Source organism: Myxine glutinosa, chromosome 10 (assembly GCF_964187855.1).
Source record: "Myxine glutinosa chromosome 10, kmMyxGlut1.1, whole genome shotgun sequence".
Taxonomy (NCBI): Eukaryota; Metazoa; Chordata; class Myxini; order Myxiniformes; family Myxinidae; genus Myxine; species Myxine glutinosa.
Genome location: NC_136270.1, coordinates 92,809,109 through 92,829,623, shown reverse-complemented (window position 1 = coordinate 92,829,623; position 20,515 = coordinate 92,809,109). Strand labels below are relative to the sequence as shown.

Sequence of the window (20,515 nt, the reverse complement as noted above, 5' to 3'; positions counted from 1 at the left end):
CTGTCACCTCTTTCAACCTCCACACCTTCATTCTCGGTTGGTACTTCACCCGCCGAGCTCTCCTCGCACCTTTCACCCTTATGTCGCAGACAACCCTTCTTGGCTGCCTTATAACTTTCATGCTCTGCTTTTTCTGCTCCCGTACCCTTCGCCTTCTGCCACTACTTGAACTTCTTCCTCTTCTCGTCAATCCCCTTCCAACTTCATCATCCCACCACCATGTTTCCGAGTGCCTCGGTGGTCCTTTTGTCCATCCACATGTCCATTTTCGTTCTCTGTTTCGTACCAGTCGTTCACCCCGTACCTCCTTGTTTAATATCTGTACTCACAAAAAAAAAAAAAAAAAACCCCAAAAATTTTTTTCCTTCCCAGGTCTTATTCGTTTATTTGTTGTTCTTTTTGTTCGTTCGTTCTTCGTTCGCGATCACGCGGTTAGAAATGTATAATCTCTCCCCTGAACAATTATTTTCTCTCATATATTATAACGCCCTTTTCTTCTTTTCCTACAAAAGGATGCTTTCGTCTTGCTCACCAAATCTATTCATTCCAAAAAATATATATAATACCATCTCTTACAGTTCCTCCTTTCTACATTCCCTAAACTATCCAGAACTCCATCCCTCCTCCAGTGTCCTCAAACGTATTTTTGACTCGAAGGTCTCAAACTCATTTTGCAAAAAATGTTCGTTTCCCATGAATCGTACACTTTTCAAAATCCAATCTCACCCCTCCCCTCCAAATCCTCCCCATCACCCATCCCTTTCAAATCTCCCCCCTTGCCCCTTCCCTCCCCTCCCTCCTAAACTCCCCCCACACCCCTCCCCTCCGAGACTCTCCCTCGCTCCTCCCCTCCTAGACTCCCCTCTCACCCCTCCTCCTCAAAGCATCCTCCCTGCTTCTTCCTCCTTCCAACTTTCACCTTCATCTCCCCAAACCTTCTGCCTTGCTCTTCCCCCTCCTCAAATAACACCTCACTGTGCCTCACCCAATCTCCATCAAACCTTTTGTCCGCCCCATTCTTCCCTTTCTCCAAGCTATTCTGAAATCTCTGACACACCTTCAACAGCTCTCCCTACCTCTTCCTCCTCTTCCACATCTTACCCTACCCCTCCCCCCCTGTTCTGGACCCGATGCTCCCCCTTCCTCTTCATTAACGGTATGGACCTCAAACATCCGGGGCCTTCGCTCAAACTTGACTGACCTCTCCATACAGGTTGCTTCTGACAAACCAGATGTGATCTGCTTAACAGAAACTTTCCTCCTTCATGATGTCTCTGATGCCTTGGTATCTCTCCCAGGTTACTCCCTCCTCCGGTATGATAGACCTGAGCCTCGTCCTGGAGGTGGGGTTGCTATCTTTATAAAAAACTCTCTTCCTCACTCGCCCTCCACTGCCCTCTCTCCACCTCACCCCCAGGAATACCTTTGGCTACGGCTTCCCCTTCGCTCCCACCTTTTGTTCATATGTGTGTTGTACCGTCCACCAATCAGCGATGACTCCATCTACATCTCACTGTCTGATAATATGGACCAACTTCTATCTACCCATCCCAACTCTCTCTTCCTCATATGTGGTGATTTCAATTGTCACCATGCCAGTTGGCTGGGTGTGGGTACCTCTCTCACCAGCCATGGCTCTTCAGCAAAGGACTTCTGCGACTCACTGGGACTGACACAATCTGTCAATTTCCCGACCCGGATCTCAGTCAACAGAGCATCTTCTCTTCTGGATTTGGTTATGACAAACTTCCCTGAAAATGTCTGCTGCTCTTCTTCTGCTCCAATCGGCTCATCTGATCATGTGCTTGTCAAAGTGGACATCTCTCTGACCATTCTCAGAGAGCCTCCTCAGCGTCGACGAGTCTGGCATTTCACTCAGGCCAACTCGCACGATCTTCAAGCAGCCATCAATCATCTGGACTGGTCTCCCATCTCTACCGCCTCTGACATCAACTCATCCTGGGAATTCTTTCAAAGTAAATTGCTCTCTCTCATGCACAGATTTATACCATCTCGTCTTCAGTTGTCATACCCTTCCTCCCGTCCATGGTACACGGAATCTTGTGGTGAGGCTGTTGCCCTGAAACAACTTGCTTTCGTCTCCTGGAAAGCAAATCCAACGGAAGTAAATCTCATTTCCTTTCACAAAGCCCGAAACAAGTGTGTGTCCACCCTCAGTAGAGCCAGGAAACAATATCTCACCATTCTAAAGACCGAACTCTCTTATCTGTCTCCCTCTTCCAAATCCTGGTGGCGTCTGGTCAAATCTGTTTCTGGTGTTTGTTCCCCCTCCATCCCCTCCCTCACCTCAAACGGCTTAACGGCTGACTCCGCACGTGAAAAAGCTGAATGCCTCATCTCTGTGTTTGCCTCTAAATCTTGTGTCCCAAACCCATCCCTCTCTGTACCCACCGTACCCAGTCGTACCCAGCTGCTCCTGGACTCTGTGTCCTTTCCTCCTGACAAGGTGGAAAAGTTTCTGTCAACCCTCGACTCTGATTCTGCAACTGGTCCTGACGGCATCAGCCCACGGGTCCTAAAATCATGTTCTTCTGCTCTTTCACTCCCTCTTTCTGTTCTCTTCACCCTCTCTTTTGCTCAAGGTCATCTGCCATCTGCTTGGAAATCAGCCAACATCACCGCTTTGCACAAAAAAGGTGCAAAAACAGATCCCAGCAACTACAGACCAATCAGCCTTCTCCCAATTATCAGCAAAGTCATGGAATCCATCATTGCTTCAGATATTAAATCTTTCCTCTTCTCCAATGGCTTGATCTCTGATCATCAATTTGGTTTCAGACCTGGTCACTCTACTCTGGACATGCTGCTTCTGCTTTCTCAACAATGGATGGAGGTCCTCAACGCCAAACAGGAAATTAGAGCTGTCTCCCTTGACATTTCACGTGCCTTCGATACGGTCTGGCACCCTGCTCTGCTCTCCAAACTCTCCTCCTTTGGTATCCATGGAAATCTCCACGCATGGCTGGCGGACTTCCTCTCTGGTCGTAGTCAACGTGTGGCCCTGAATGGGTTTCTCTCATCTCCTCTTCCTGTTCAGGCTGGAGTTCCCCAAGGTAGTGTTCTGGGCCCTGTGCTTTTTCTGGTCTTCATCAATGATCTCTCTGACTCTCTTGAAAATCCTCTCTATCTCTTTGCTGACGACTCTACTCTCTGTCGCTCCATTCCTCATCCCTCAGATCGGCAGTCTGCAGCCTCCTCACTCTCTGCAGACCTGGACAAAATCACAGACTGGTCAAACAAGTGGAACATGTCTTTCAATCCTGACAAATCTCACACTCTTACAATGTCTCTCCGAAAGGACCGACTGGACAACCCTCCCATCTACTTTCTCAACAATCCTCTCCAAGAAGTTCTGTCGCTCAAGCTTTTGGGTCTCACTATCTGCCATGATCTTTCTTGGGAAAACCACATTTCCAAGCTGGCCTCCAAAGCCAGTCGCCGACTGGGCATCCTCCGTCGTGCGAAGTCCTTCCTTGGCACACCTGAGCTCCTCACCACATACAAGGCTTTCATCCGCAGCTCAATGGAATACTGTTCCCCCCTCTGGGCTGGTGCTCCTGCCTCACACCTTGCTCGGCTTCACGCTGTTGAGGCCAAAGCTTTCAGAATCATTGGAATCTCCTGCGATGTAGTCAACGCCGAGGGCCTTTCACTCACTCACCGCAGGCAGGTTGGTGGTCTTTCTGTCTTCTACCGACTCCTCTCCGGCCTTGCTCCCCCAGCTCTCTCTGTGCTCTGTCCCCCCAATATTCCTTCAGGTCGCACAAGATCTGCCTGCAACCCTCTTATGGTTAAACTGCCAAAGTCTAGGCTCTCTGCTCACCTTCACTCTTTCATTCCCCTTTTCTCCCGCCTCTGGAACAAACTCCCCCACTCCCTTCAATCCCACTCCTCCCTCCAGGTCTTTAAAACAGCTGTTCACCACCATCTCTTATCTTCCCCCATCGAAAACCTTGATCTTTTCTACCCCCGGTAATTCACCCCAGAGTCCTTGCAGTGTTCATATGTTTTAATCCTCTCCCACCTCCCCCCAAGTCCTCCCGATGTCCCTGCTCTCAAATGTTGTGTTTGTGTCCTTCCCCCTCTTCCCCCTCTCTTTTGTGTCCTTCCCCCTCTCTCCCTATCTTGTCTGCCGCTCCCCTTGTTTTTTGTGTTTTGTGTGTCGGTTTGTCTTTTTGTGTGATTAGTATTAGCTCTTTCACGAGCCTCGATCTTGTATACAAAAAAAAAACCAAAAAAAAAAAACCAAGTGGTGCTGTGAAACAGCCTCCTCCCCCGGGATCACCTTTGTGTCCCGGAGGTGCCCCCTATCTCGCCTATGCACCATCAGGTAGTCAACAGTTGTCGTCGACCCACCTGACGTGTATGTAACAAGCTTATTATCCTCTTTCTGGAACTGAGTATTACAAATCAGCTCCATCAGCAAACTCCAAAATCCTTTCACCTTCTCCATTTCTCACACCATATCCGTAACCCCCATGAACTCCCTCAAAACCATCCATACTCCTTCCCACATGTCCATTTAGGTCTCCTCCTACCACAACAACTTCCTCATCTTTCACGTGTTCCATCAGCTTCTCGTTCGCAAACCAGAACTTGTCCTTCTCTTCATCGCTCCGACCAACCTGTGGAGCATATCCCGAGATGACGTTCACCAAGAGCTTTCCAATCATCATTTTCACCATCATCAACCTTTCACTCACTCTAGTCACACTCACCACACTGTCTACAAACTCCTCAGAAAGCAGGAGACCAACACCATTCACGCCTTCCAGGCACCCTTGCCACACAAACTTGTATTTTTGTCCCTGCCTACCCATCACCATTCTCACACCACTTCCCTTCCATCTCGTCTCTTGCACACAACATATGTCAACTCTTTTTCTGACTAATACTTCCACCACTTCTCCTGATCTCCCTGTCATTGTCCCTAAATTCCATGTCCCAAACCTCAGAAACCGATCTCCACTTCGGGCTGTACCCTGCCCATATGTACAGACTTGGCATTTAATATGGAATTTTTTTTTTGTGGGGGTCAACTTTCTTTTCAAGATGTCTTAGAACCAAAAGTTCATTGGAATTATGTTGAAATTGTTCTAGATTTTGTTAATGTGACCTTTAAAAGAAACAAAAACCACATTTGACATTTCGAAACAAATAAATTAATCATTGAAAGTGATGTAAACTGATATCGAACTCAATTCATGGACAGTACTGTGTTAAACTTCTGTACGTTTTCCAGAAGTATCTCTTTATTTTGCACATTAGCCAAAAATTTTTTTAACAAAAACAAAAGTTAAATTACGACTGGGATTACGGACAGTAAAATTACAGTTCAGTACTTCGTGTAACCCCCACGAGCATTCAGGAGAGCACGTACACGTTGAGGCATGCTGTTCACGAGATTTGCCAAGGTTTGGACAGGAATCGCTTGCCATGCAGTGACAATAGCCTGCTGCAATTCATGCACAGAGGTCGGCTGCTGGTCCAAGTGGTCGATTTGACGCGTTAATTCTGCCCACAAGTTCTCTGTCGGATTCATATCCGGGGACATGGCAGGCCACTCCATATGCTCTACACCACGGTCAGCAAGAAAGTGTTGGATCATGCGAGCACGATGAGGCCGTGCATTGTCATCTTGGAAGACAAAGTTTCCTCGAAAGGCTGCACGAGCAAATGGAAACAATGTTTCTTCCAGAATGGCCCTGTAGCCCTGTACTTGAACTGGTTCAGGTTTCCATTCAGAACAACCAGGTCAGTTTTGCCCCTGCATGAAAAGGAGCCCAAACGGTCACCCCACCACCTCCAGCTTGGACTCTTGGCACTATACAATCTTTGCTGTAGGCTTCATGCACTTGTCTGCGCACTCGGACACGGCCATCTTGACGATAGACCAGAAATCTAGACTCGTCACTGAAGATCACATGATTCCAGTGTCCTGGCTGCCATTGATGGTGCTCTCTGACCCACTGCAATCGGCGCTGGCGGTGTTGTCTGGTCAGGCGTGGCTTTCTCAGGGGACGCCTGGCACGATAGCCTGCTTGAACCAGTCGTTGGTTGACTAGCCTTCTGGATACAGGCACATTTGTCAGTTGCTGCCACTCAGCCCTAAGCCGATTAGCTGACTTGGTACGGCCATTGCGGACTAACCGGTGCAGCTGGCGATCATCCCTCCTTGTGGTTCTGCGGGGACGTCCTGGCCTCGGTATTGGAGTAGGGACTCCCCTCTGAGCATTTCGTTTCAGGATCTTTGACACCTGACCTTGAGTGATGCCATACTGCCGAGCAATAGCACGCTCTTTCATGCCGTAATTTCGTAAAGCCACCACTCCATGACAAACAACATTGTCGAGTTGACGGACCATCTCCGGAGGAAGCGGCAATAACTTTTGGAGACGTGCAGCATTTGTTTTCCACTAATACAGAACGCAACAACCCTTGTATACCCGACTGTGAAGCCAATCGTCAAATGCACCTGTCCATACATTTTGCCACGCCACCTGTGATATAATCCTGTTGTTGACTTCTTGCTGCGACAGACAATCAGTGACATGGTTCTTTTAACAAATAAATCACCAAAGTGTAAAAGAAACTCACCAGATTGATATACTGAGTTAAGAAAGTAAACCCAATTCAAGAAAAAAAAAATATTCCATATTAAATGCCAAGTCTGTAGTTTTAATTGTCATGGTTCTCTTTTTGAGGCAATGTGTTTATGGCCGGATGCCCTTCCTGACGCCAACCCTCTTAGTCGTCTTACGACACGCAGGGATACGGTGTACCTATTGTAATACAGGGTAGACACTGGGAAACGTTTAAAACATGGAAATTCTAAGGGGGGGGGGGGGGGAGGCATCATGGCTGTGGGGGCCCCATCAGCACCACGCCAGGGCAGCCCCGTCAGCACCACGCCAGGGCAGCCCCGTCAGCACCACGCCAGGGCGGCCCCGTCAGCACCACGCCAGGGCGGCCCCGTCAGCACCACGCCATGGCGGTCCGATCAGCACCACACCACGTCGGCCCGGTCAGCACCACACCACGTCGGCCCGGTCAGCACCAGACCACGTCGGCCCGGTCAGCACCACACCACGTCGGCCCGGTCAGCACCTCACCACGGCGGCCCGGTCAGCACCTCACCACGGCGGCCCGGTCAGCACCTCACCACGGCGGCCCGGTCAGCACCTCACCACGGCGGCCCGGTCAGCACCTCACCACGGCGGCCCGGTCAGCACCTCACCACGGCGGCCCGGTCAGCACCACACCACGTCGGCCCGGTCAGCACCACACCACGTCGGCCCGGTCAGCACCACACCACGTCGGCCTGGAGCCTGGCGCGAAGTCCAAGGACATCAGCACGTCCAGTGCCAGTCACAGTAGTCATCCGAAAACAGCTCTGGTTGGTGCGAACCACTCGGTCAATGGCGCGAACCAGGTCCCGACACGCCCTTGCTCGCTTGGCCCCGATGAAGGCCTCGCTGGGTGTTCTCCAAACAGGGGCAAAATCGCCCAAGCCGCGCTGGATTTCGGCAGCGGAAGCCTTGCTCGCTCGGCCCCGATGAAGGCCTCGCTGGGTGTTCTCCAAACGGGGGCAGAATCGCCCAAGCCGCGCTGGATTTCGGCAGCGGAAGCCTTGCTCGCTCGGCCCCGATGAAGGCCTCGCTAGGTATTCTCCAAACAGGGGCAAAATCGCCCAAGCCACGCTGGATTTCGGCAGCGGAAGCCTTGCTCGCTCAGCCCCGATGATGGCCTCGCTGGGTGTTCTCCAAACAGGGGCAGAATCGCCCAAGCCACGCTGGATTTCGGCAGCGGAAGCCTTGCTCGCTCAGCCCCGATGATGGCCTCGCTGGGTGTTCTCCAAACAGGGGCAGAATCGCCCAAGCCGCGCTGGATTTCGGCGGTGGAAAGCAGCCACAAAGCGACGATATTCGGTCGGGCTGTAATGATTTTATACTTAACAGTATGATCGAATTTGATTTTGCATTTCCACATACCAGTAGTCATTTTATTATTATTATTTATTTTTATTTTCTTGCAGTTGCAGGATTATGCCACATGCTGACCAATGCATTGGTGGAACGTAAGCAGGTTAGTACTGAAGGTGTTTGTCTCTGTGTCTGTAGATGTCAGTGTCAGTATATCATTTTCAAACTATTTTTTTGTCATTTGTATTGATAATCTTTGTCATGTTTATGCCCATGAGAGAGCCAGTTTTATCCCTGCATCTCACTTTTGCTCACAAAGCCTCTTCGTGGAATAACGGTGCTACAACAAGCAATAGACAAGATGCAGATGAATAGCACACAGCTTACGTCGATCCATGCTGACCTCTGCCAGGTAGAGCCTCGCTAATATTTCAGTCACTTTGGTGAACCTAGTTACATGGTTTTCTTGTTTGCACACCCTCGTAGTAGAAGAATGTTGGTTCTGAGCTAGCTCCACCCAAAGCCACTCCCCCCTAAGCACTTCCCCTACCATCCCCTCTGGAGAAGAGAGAGAGAAGAGAGAGAGAGAAAGAGACAGACGGGCGAGAAGGGGGAGGAGGAGGAGGAGGAGGGAGGGAGGGGGGAAGAGGAGGGGAGAGGGAGGAGGAGGAGGAGAGGGGGGGTGAAGATGAGGAGACAGGGGGGAAGAGGAGGAGGAGGGAGAGAGGGGGGGGGGGGGAAGAGGAGATTGAGAGTGGGGGGAGGGAGAGAGGGGGGGGGGAAGAGGAGATTGAGAGTGGGGGGAGGGAGAGGAGGCGAGAGAGAGGGTGGGAGAAGAGGAGGATTGAGAGCGAGAGAGAGGGGAAAGGAGGAGGATAGACAGAGAGAAAGAGGATAGAGAGGGGAGAGGGAGGGAGAGTGAGAGGAGGAGAGAGGAAGGGGAAGAGGGAGGAGGGGGTGATGAGAAGAGATAGAGATATAGGGAGGAAGTTGGGGTGGTGAGATGAGATGAGATAAAGATATATATATATATATAGGGAGATGAGAGTGGGGGGTGGGGGGGTAGAGGAGCGATAGAGAGAGGGAAGAGGGAGTGAGTTTGGGGAATGGGGGGGGGGGGGGTTGGGTATTCTTTCTGTGGTTTGGGAATAAACTTGGATGAAAGATTAGATGAAGTTGACAACCATGGAGGGTTGATGAAGTGTATATGAAACACAATATTGATTTGGGGAATAGCTTGATGTTGGACGAAAAACACCACTCCAATAGGGAAATGCTCCATAATAATTGAACTTAATGACAAGGGATACAAGTATGCTTTAACCGTTATTGATTTGAGGAGTAGATATGCATGGGTTGTTTCTTTGAAAAACAAGAGGTAATACTCTTATGTTGGCTTTCAGTGGGATATTTAGTAAAAAAATACTGTATAAGAAAACCAAAGAAGCTATGGACTGATGATGGAAAAAACTGATGAGGGAAATTGAAATGTAATATCCTGTTTTAGTGTTTCATTGGGGGGATGAGGAAGTTGTTCGGGATTACTCGTTTGTTAATTTTTCAGACATTATTATTAGTTTAGCTTTCAAAAGGAAGAATAAATACCTTTTCATAAAGAGATGCATGTTAGAAATACCAACATTGGCCTCTGTCTCAGTAAAACGCAATGTTGATTGTGGGTTTTTGGGAAGTAGTCATAGGTGGGCATTGAGGATGTTGTCCTTTGGTATTTTATTAGGTTAACTTTGTGAAACTTTTGAGCTTTCATCGATACTGAATGGTGGAAGCAGCTAATGAAGTTGTCGCAATTTGAAAAGCTCATTATGTTAAAGAAACCCATTAATATATTGCTCTCTTTCTATTCCATCTTCTGCACAAGCTCTGCCTTCTTGCAAAATGCTTCAAACCAGCCCTTCCTTATCTGGATGTGGACATAACAGACATCTGTAAGGAAAACGGTGCGTTTGATGCGAAGCATTTCCTCTGCTATTACTACTACGGTGGCATGATATACACAGGACTCAAGAACTTTGAGCGGGCGCTTTACATGTATGAACAGGTGGGTTTGTAGATGAGGATATTGCCTGAGTTGTACAAAAGTGGTTAACTATATTCAGAATTTTTACTTTTTTGTGAATTGGAAGAGGCACAGGTGGTGGCAATGCTGTGGAAGAGCTAGAAATGGGATAAAGAAGGGGAAAGGAAATGTTAAGAGGAATAAGATCATTTATAGAAGATTTAATGTACAAACAAACTGTGATCTGCTTGTGCAGCAGAGAGTAGTTGGGGAGTGGGGAGTGACGTTGACAAAATACATCATGTTGGGAAGAGATAGAGACACACAACTGAGAAAATGGGATGGAGGGAACACAAGGTGTCAGAGGCAGCAATTAAGAACAGCCAGTTTGGTTTAAAATCTCTCTTGATGTCTGTCCAAAGTATTTCAGTGCTTCATCCACAACCTTTGAATATCTGTTCTTTCAGGCTATTGCTACACCAGCCATGGCAGTGAGTCATATCATGCTGGAGGCCTACAAAAAGTTCATTGTAGTGTCACTCATTCTGCACGGAAAGGTTCTACCCTTGCCCAAGTACACTTCACAGATCGTTGGCAGGTTCATAAAGGTGAAATCCTGTTTTTCTTGAACTATTCTATCAAAAAGCAAAACGACCATAGATACGGATTAGCAAACTAAGGAACTTTATTCGTTGGCATAAGAAGATATTGCGACGGTCGTGTGATGTGGGGTTGGTGGCTCATAGAATGAGTGCAGTTGTTGTAACAAGTCTTTCACAAACCAGTTGACCTGGCCTGATGTCCGACTGATTAGAGCACTAATTTGGAATTTGGCCGGGGTGGGCTTCAATTGTCGAAAATGCCGACTTTATCAAAAAGACTAACATCCATCTGCTGTTACTTGCAGACGGGTCTCCAGTTTAATGTCGATCAAAGGGACGGCACACTCATTGATGAAACACCTGCCTGTGAAATATTAGGGTGATAAGTGTATAATTGGGTCGAGAATCAAACCCAGACGACACAGCTGAAAGGCAAGTGTGCTTCTTCTGAGCTATCCTGGAACATCAAATTAAGGAACTTGGTGGCTGATTCAATGAATATGGTCTATTGCTCATACCTATCTGTACCTGTTCTCACACCCTCAATGTATGAGGTTGCATCATCTACGATATAAGAGAGGTGTGTGTGTGTGTGTGTGTGTGTGTGTGTGTGTGTGTGTGTGTGTGTGTGTGTGTGTGTGTGTGTGTGTGTGTGTGTGTGTGTGTGTGTGTGTGTGTGTGTGTGTGTGTGTGTGTGTGTGTGTGTGTGTGTGTGTGTGTGTGTGTGTGTGTGTGTGTGTGTGTGTGTGTGTGTGTGTGTGTGTGTGTGTGTGTGTGTGTGTGTGTGTGTGTGTGTGTGTGTGTGTGTGTGTCGCCATTTTTCTCAGAGATGGCTGAACGGATCTTCGTCAAACTTTCAGAGGTTCATCAGCGAGTGCCTGGGAGTGTTTTAAGCCAAAAAAAGAAGAAAAAGAAGATCGTTCTTTTGGAGCTTAAACACCCCCCCCCCCCCCCCCCCCCATAGTGCCGAAGCCTTTTTAAATTAATGACAGTTACAGTCACCTGAAAAAGTAAATACACCCCATGTAAAGGTTTGACTTTTTCAACATACAGCTATTTGATCTTCATTTCAACAATATTGTTAGATAAAGGTGATATAATATAACAAACATCATGAAACATTTACATTTTGTAGTCCATTGTATAAAAAAAAAACCACCTTTAGAGGCCATTTTTCCCCGCAAAGCGGGGGTTGGCCTTTTTCGGGAACCGTGGTTGTTGTTTTTTCGGTCCCCTTTTTGAAGCAATGTTTTACGGCCGGATGCCCTTCCTGACGCCAACCCTTTTTGCCGCCTTTAACGACAAACAGGGAATTACCAGTGAACTGGTACTCAATTAGCCGACCTCGGAAGGATGACAGGCTGAGTCAACCCCCCTGGTGTTAATTCAGCGATTGACTGGGATTCGAACCCAGGATCCCAGGATCCTAAGCCGGCACCCTAGCCGCTAGCCCAACACCAGGGTATTGTAGTCCATTGTATAAGTTAAATAAATATAAATGCAAATTTCGCATGCAGAAAAAGTAAGTACACCCCTACATTTATCACTACTTCAAATACCTAAAATTAGAATCCGGTGCACCAGCTCAGGTGCAATTGATTAGAACATCGTTAGAGAGGATCTTGGAGGAACCTGTCTTATTTAAACCTCAGACATTTAGTTTGGTTTACTCTTTGTTGTTGAAGTGTGCGGCGTCATCATGCATATATCAAAATAGCTCTCTGGGCCTTCATAAAGAAGGTTATAGATGCCTATGAGTCTGGGAAGGGATTAAAAAAGATCTCCAAACAATTTAAAAACAAATTATTTGACTGTCCGGAAAATCATCTACAAGTGGAGAAGATTCCAAACAACTGCCAACTTGTTCAGGCCAGGCCGCCCCAGCAAGTTCAGCCCGAGAGCAGACCGCAAGATCCCGAAATAGGTCTCTAAGAACCCCAGAATGTCATCACGGGACCTACAGGTAGCTCTTGCTACTGTTGATGTCAAAGTGTACGAGTCTACCATTAGAAAGAGGCTGCACAAATTTGATCTACATGGGAGGTGTGCCAGGAGGAAACCTTTGCTGTCCAGAAAGAACATCAGGGCAAGACTAAAGTTTGCCAATGACCACCTCGGCAAAGACCAGCACTTCTGGAACAATGTGCTCTGGACAGATGAGTCAAAGGTAGAGCTATTTGGCCACAGTACCAGAAGAAATGTTTGGCGAAAACCAAAGACAGCATTTGACCACAAGAACCTGATACCAACTGTAAAGCATGGTGGTGGAAATATTACGGTTTGGGGCAGCTTTGCTGCATCAGGGCCTGGGCAGCTCACTATCATAGAATCCACTAGGAATTCTTCCTTGTACCAGAGGGTGCTTGAGGATAATGTGAGGCCATCTGTCGGAAAGTTAAAGCTCAACTGAAGGTGGATCTTGCGACATGACAATGACCCTAAACATACCAGTAAATCCACCAAGGAATGGCTGAAAAGAAAGAAATGGAGGGTTCTGGAATGGCCAAGTCAAAGCCCGGATCTAAATCCCATCGAGATGTTGTGGGGGGATTCGAAACGAGCTGTGCATGCAAGAAACCCCTCAAACATCGCACAGCTGAAAGAATTCTGCATGGAGGAGTGGGCAAAAATTTCTCCCAGTCGATGTCAGAGACTGGTAGACAGTTATAAGAAACGCCTTCTTGAGGTTGTTTCTGCCAAAGGGGGTAATGCCACCTATTAGAGCCAAGGGTGTACTTACTTTTTCCACATGCAAAATTTGCATTTATGTTTATTTAAATAATTATACAATTGACTACAAAATGTAAATTTCATGTTATTTGTTATATTATATCACCTTTATCTATCAATATTGTTGAAATGAAGATCAAATAGCTGTATGTTGAAATATGTTGAAAAAGTCAAAACTTTACATGGGGTGTACTTACTTTTTCACGTGACTGTATATATACAAGTACACATTCGCATAAATAAATACAAAACAATCACCAGACATTTGAATCCAAATAAAGCAAACAATTCCGGAAGTGTACGAAGTTGGTAGTACGGCTTCTTCTTCTTCTTCCTGATCGGCATCACACTTAACGCAGAAACGTGATGAATGCCACATTCACCCCATTCACCCACCAGCATATATATATGAACCTCCTTCCTCTCCTGCCTCACCTCCCCCCTCCTCCTCCTCCCCCCCACCCCTCCCCTTCCCCCTTCCCTCCCCCGTCCCCACCTCCCCCCCTCTCCCCCTGTACCCCCCCATCCCTCCCCTACCCCTCCTCCCTCCCCCTTCCGCCCCTCCCCTCCCCTTCCTCCCCTCCCCCCCCTACCCGGCCACACCGGGTACTTCTGCTAGTATATGATATGCAGTTTGGTTTATACTCACAACTACGCTTGCATGTATAATTATAAGAATTATACTCTTATTGCTTTTAATGATGCTCCATTGCTTTTGGGCACACACAGGTCCTATTGGTGTGGATGCTTGTCATGTGCCTTAATCAGAGCATTCTTTAGGATATGTACATAGTGCATGACATCATTCTTAACACAAATCTGTCTCGACAGCAAATCCACAAACCTGGCCTATTTTGTTCTACTGCATTTCAAGGCTTAAGACAGAGGTTCTCTACCTTTCAAGGTCTCTACCTTTTCAGTTTCAAGGTACTACTCAAGACAGGGCTTCTCTACCTTTCCTCGGTGTGACGCATTCAGAAAGCTTCAAATTATTTCTGACCATCATGCATGGACAAGATCGTAGTTCCTGCTTTGTTTTTAATGTGCACGCACTGTACTTTTGGCGTCATAAGCAAGTGGTATCAAGTAACTTTCACTGTGTAATTTTCATAAAACTTTCCCCAAACCCAACAATGAGGGGAAAACAACCTGTATCTACTCCATCCTGCAATGGTGGTGAAAGGTCTCACCACTCCATTACTTTAGCTCCCCACTCGATCTCTTCTCATATTATTGTTGAGTACAGTACTTTACTCTATTTTTCTACACTTTTGATGTATTTATGGTGGGTAAACATTTATTGAGGTTTGCTATTGATTTACTGATTTATGATGTCTTTTGCATTTAGTTAGCTTGGGCTTAGTTGCATAAGGTGTCTGAACATCAGCACCCCAGGAATGCATCTTCGATTTATAACACTGTCTGTGGGAAAATGTTTTTCGCCATATGCACAACTTCGTGAAACGCATCTAGTTGTCCCCCGTCGCACAGCGTAGCGAAAGGGGGACTATGGCTTTTCCGTGCGGGCGTGCGTGCGTGCGTAAGCGAAGGACCGCATTCAAATTTGGTGTGTGGGTGCAACCCACGTCAAAATCCAAGATGGCCGCCGCCATGTATGTCTGATGCCATGTATGTCTGAACCTTGTGAGATGAATATCTTGAAAAATAAGCGAAGTACCAACTTCTAATCTGGTGTTTGGGTGTATCTCGGCATAAGGAAGAACGCTATTGAAAATTGGGTCGCCACGTCAAAATCCAAAATGGCCGCCACCATATATATGTCTGAACCTTGTGAGCGAAATATCTTGAAAAATAAGCGAAGTACCAACTTCTAATCTGGTGTGTGGGTGTATCTAGGCACAAGCAAGAAGGCTGTTTAAAATTGGGTCGCCACGTCAAAATCCAAGATGGCCACCGCCATGTATGTCTGAACCTTGTGAGATGAATATCTTGAAAAATAAGCGAAGTACCAACTTCTAATCTGGTGTGTGGGTGTATCTAGGCATAAGGAAGAACGCTATTGAAAATTGGGTCGCCACGTCAAAATCCAAGATGGCCGCCGCCATGTATGTCTGAACCTTGTGAGATGAATATCTTGAAAAATAAGCGAAGTACCAACTTCTAATTTGGTGTGTAGGTGTATCTCGGCATAAGGAAGAACGCTATTGAAAATTGGGTCGCCACGTCAAAATCGAAGATGGCCACCACCATATATATGTCTGAACTTTGTGAGCGAAATATCTTGAAAAATAAGCGAAGTACCAACTTCTAATCTGGTGTGTGGGTGTATCTAGGCACAAGCAAGAAGGCTGTTTAAAATTGGGTCGCCACGTCAAAATCCAAGATGGCCGCCGCCATGTATGTCTGAACCTTGTGAGCGGAATATCTTGAAAAATAACCGAAGTACCAACTTCTAATCTGGTGTGTGGGTGTATCTAGGCATAAGGAAGAACGCCATTGAAAATTGGGTCGCCACGTCAAAATCCAAGATGGCCGCCTCCATGTATGTCTGAACCTTGTGAGCGAAATATCATATCATAGCATGTTTTCTGCGTCTTCCACTTTGTCAACTCACATCACTTCACCGACGGGGGACCTAGGCGTAAAGGTGGGTTTTCACGGGACACGCGAACGGTTCGCGAAGGTTGCGAATGTCGAAAAAATGGCAAAGTCCAACATTCGTATGTTAGGCTCCAAAAGTTCGCCAAACATGCGCGGGGGTTCGGAAGCGTCGTCAATTGTTTGCATGAGTCGTTTTTTGTTCGGCGGGTTTTTGAAAAATGTTTGAAATACCCGCCGAACAAAAAACGACTCCTGCGAACAATTTGACGACGCTTCCGAACCCCCGCGCATGTTTGGCGAACTTTTGGAGCCTAAAATACGAATGTTGGACTTTGCCATTTTTTCGACATTCGCATCCTTCGCGAACCGTTCGCGTGTCCTGTGAAAACCCACCTTAACGCTTGTTTTTATAGTGAGGGGTGCCAATACTGCATTGGAGTGTAATCGGAAGGAAACTGAACAAGCAAAGATGGAATCGTCAGGAGGAACCTGGATAGGATTCTGGTTTCAGCTGCTGCTCCTTTACTCTCAAACCCATCCAGGTGAGCCTTACAATTTTTTTTTTTGTTTTGTTAAGAATTCATTTCTCCTTAGACAGGCAGATTTTGTTTTTTTTGTGATTAAAGATGGCACATCATATCTCAGAAGTTAGTGTTGGGGTGGTAAGGATGTATTAAGTGAAGCACAGGGGTGGCTGAGCTGTTTAACTAGAGAATCCTTTGGAGGAAGTTTTGTCTCCACAGGTTATGGTTTCATATGCAGGAAATACCAAACAGACCAATTGGAAGTTGTTGCATCTATCTTTCAAAGCTACCCCTTTTTAGTGAAGCATGATTATAAAAACCACCTTGCCAGGCAGTTTTGCGACTCAATTTTGTTCTACTTTTTATTTATGTGGTCGCGTCCCTAATGTTGGGACCCATTGATTTAAAGTCTTGGGTCTCAGAACCTTGTACATGCACTGCAATTACTTTTTATTTTGCTTGGACTTTTCAACTGCTCACTCGAGAACTGTCGACAAGATTGCACAGTCAAGAAAAAAGGAGCAAGCGTTTGACTTTCCACCAGTAATTCTGGCTGTTACCAAGGTTTAACAGTGTTTACTCGTACATGGCTCTGTTTTATTTTGATTTGTTGAAGTATGTGCATGCATACCACTTAAATTAAATCAATTTTATTTGATTGAAGAGCTTCGGTGAAATATACCGTATACAAAAATATTCAATACTAACAAGGTAACCATGCTTTGCACCAGTGGGAGCCCGCAATCCCACAGGCGTGGATAGCTGGTTCGTGAATGACTTGGGCAAAAACATACTGCAGCTGATCCCACCATAAGGTGGTAATGTTTCTTTATCTGGTCAATAGCGAAACTGAAAATGCCGAATTTGTTAAGGTGTGCGAAAATTGCGGCATCTCACGCCTCACGGGTGGAAACCGAGAATCTCAATTGTATTGAGAAATTGCCAAAGCCACAAATGTGTGTACATACGGAGAAAGATCGGCGTTGTATGGGTTGAAATGCAAAATCTCTTCTATTGGGATATTACCAAACCAGCGAATGTTTCCACATATGGTAAATGGCGAAACTGCTAATGCCGAACCCGTGAATGAGTGTACATGCAGAGAGAGAACAGCTCCGTACGGATGGAAACTCGACATCATAATTTTATTGAAAAGTTTAAGAAACCTCCCACCCACCTTAGGACACCCGCTGCGTCCCCAACATATTCCACAGAATGTTTGGCCGTCTAGCCCCAAAACTGAGGGAGTTGTTTGGGGCAAACAAACAGACAGACACTACTGTTTTATTATTGAAGACTAGCAGAGTACCCATCCAATGGGCGACCTTGTTCTAAGCATGCAACACGTTGTTCTGACACATATCTTTATTTGGGCAGTGTATTGGCAACTGACAGCTCCCTCAATCGCTCCCGAAAATAAAAAAATAACCTGGGTTAAGTGCATGAAGCAAAAACATGCCTACTGCTTATAGTTCAAAACACCTCACTGCACTGGAAATTGTGGGGACAGGAATACTGTGCTGTAAAGGGTGGGACTTGTAATACTATCTCCAACCTGGAGGCGGCGCTACACGTTACACATTTACATAGAGAATTTGAATATCCCCCTCTCATCACCCCCCCCCTCCTCCCCACCAACCGCAAGATGACCGGCATAGATAAAATAAACACTCCAATACACTAATTGGGCCCATGCTGATACTATATAGTAAAGGTGGATGTAATCAGTCCATAACTGGAGGAGGAGCAGCGTGACAAACAAACACACAAACACCAGTCCGTGAATTATAGCAAGGATGCAGAATCAAACGTAGTTATTCTCAAATGATCAAAGCGAGGTAGGTAGATCTGTTAATAATGTATGGAATCAATGGGACGTTGATCTAAGTATGCCAACTGCCATGGGAAGCAAGGAGAAACTGATGTTCAGTCATTAACCCTTTGTAGGAGCAAAAGATGGGTTTGTAACCTCATTCATGAATAACTTATTGTTTTCAAAGTGCTTTCATCTGGATGTCCTTGACAGGCATAATCAGCCCGATACTTTGCAGCCATTAGTCAGTAAGTTTTATTAGCCTTGGTGTTTTTGTTGACCAGAACTTTCGTAATTATCCGTTGTTTCACCAACATCTTGATTTTTAGTGCAGGCATTACAGCAGGAAGCAAATGTTATTGCTTTACAACACTATAATGACAAATTTCTTCAACTTTCATTACTAAAAGGAGCAGTGGTGTCCATGGGTTTGTGTTTGTCTGACTTTATTCTAAAGGTTTTGCTGTCGTAGAATAATAAACATAGGGGCAATACCCCTGGCGCTCACCTGGTAGAATAAACAGTTAGTGTAGCAGCATAGCAAACCTGTTGTGCATTTTGTGATACAAGCACCAAATTTGGTACACTAGTAGACTATCATATTATGAAAAGATCTGGATATTGGGCCATCTCAGATTCAGAGATTTGATTTTTGCAAGATTTCGATTCGATTGGGATCGAAGAGAACACCTTCTTCGTCTTCTGTACAGTGAAGTTGCCAGCCCTGAATTCTCTGGCTACATCTGGGTGCTTCATTGGGAGTGCAACCGTGTCCCTCAGGTGAACAGGGACCCACCTGGCATAGTGTGTGTGGTCTAAGGCATGGAACCATGGGACCAGTTCCGTCAGGGCATCAAGGTACGTCGTGAATGAAGCCTGCCGCAGAGAACGCACGTAGACCAGTACCAACATCTCTAGTTCCAGCACAGTTGCCCAGTACTGAAAGTTGGGAATGTCTTCTCCTCTCTGGTGACACCAGTCTTCGAACTCAGGCAGGTCTTCTGCATCATCAGCATATGTCATACAGTGGCGTTCATACGCACGGTGTTGCAGGATGTGCAGTGCCGCTGCAGTGATTTGATGAGCTCTTCTTGTGCGGGTGACGTGGGCAGCTCGTAGGAAGGAGTCGGCCGTCCCTGGCGTTGCAATCTCAGCTTGCAAAATCTGCAAATCTTGCAAAAATCAAATCTCTGAATCTGAGATGGCCCAATATCCAGATCTTTTCATAATATGATAGTCTACTAGTGTGCCAAATTTGGTGCTTGTATCACAAAATGCACAATTCTTTTGAATATTTGGGCTAAGCCACCCCACTAAGTATACTGCACTGACTAAAGGTATTTTAAACCAATTTCAGTGATTGCCAGAAGACAGGGCAGCATGTAGAATCATACTGACATAATCATAAGACTTTCAACAAACAAACAAAAAATTACCAATTTTGGGACCCCCCTCCCGCCCCCCGTTGACCCTCAAAGGGGCAGATTTTTTCTTAATGCCGTGAACAAACTTTGGTACATCACGGGTGATGAAGGTTGTGGTAAAGTTTCATCGAAATAGTGTGTGTAGTTTCAGAGGAAAAAGCAAACTCCTATTTTGGGGGGGATGGGGGGGGGGTCAAACCTGGATCCACTTTGACCCCCAGTAAGCCATCTTAGACCCCGATTTTTTTTTAATGCCGTGAATAAACTTTTGTCACAACATAACAAATAGAATTTGTGCCAAATTTGGTCGCAATCCCATCAGCGGTTTCGGAGAAGAGGTTTCAAGTGTTTACAGACTGACGGACGGACGACGCGCCATCGCATAAGCTACCCTGAACTTCCCTGAAAGTGTAGTTTTGGAGAAGAAATGAAATACCTATTTTGAGGGGTCAACTACCTTTGTTTGTGTAAATACCTACGTTTGGTTCAAGCGCTAATGACAAGTGTTTACAGACTCACTGACTGACTGACTTACCTACTGACACTGCTTGATTGAATAAGCTCACTGGCCTAAAGTCCAGGTGAGCTAAAAATGGTACAGGAAGCTTATACAGTAAGTTCTCCTACTTACTTCCTACAACGTCATTTTACTATAACGTTACTAACAAATAGGGGATCACTTTCCATATAAGGTCGCCGGTTCCTGGCGGTTGGTAATTGCAGTGACTGAACCACCTTTAGAGGCCATTTTCCCCGCCGAGTGGGGGTTGGCCTTTTTCGGGCACCTTGGTCCCCTTTTTGAAGCAATGTTTTATGGCCGGATGCCCTTCCTGCCGCCAACTCTGTTGGTCGCCTCTTGCGACACAGGGAATTACCAGTGAACTGGTACTCAATTTGCCG

The 20,515-nt window shown here is 46.3% G+C and overlaps 1 protein-coding gene across 1 annotated transcript in view; it reads left to right on the top strand.

Annotated features, from left to right (window-relative positions):
* The window catches only part of COPS3 (COP9 signalosome subunit 3), a 72,492-nt gene that overhangs the window by 30,843 nt on the left and 21,134 nt on the right, over positions 1–20,515 (top strand). Inside the window, exons 4-7 of the mRNA XM_068126466.2 lie at positions 8,057–8,106; positions 8,263–8,355; positions 9,823–10,002; positions 10,428–10,568. Coding sequence (XP_067982567.2) covers positions 8,057–8,106; positions 8,263–8,355; positions 9,823–10,002; positions 10,428–10,568 — 464 coding nt within the window. The remainder of the gene's footprint in view (positions 1–8,056; positions 8,107–8,262; positions 8,356–9,822; positions 10,003–10,427; positions 10,569–20,515) is intronic.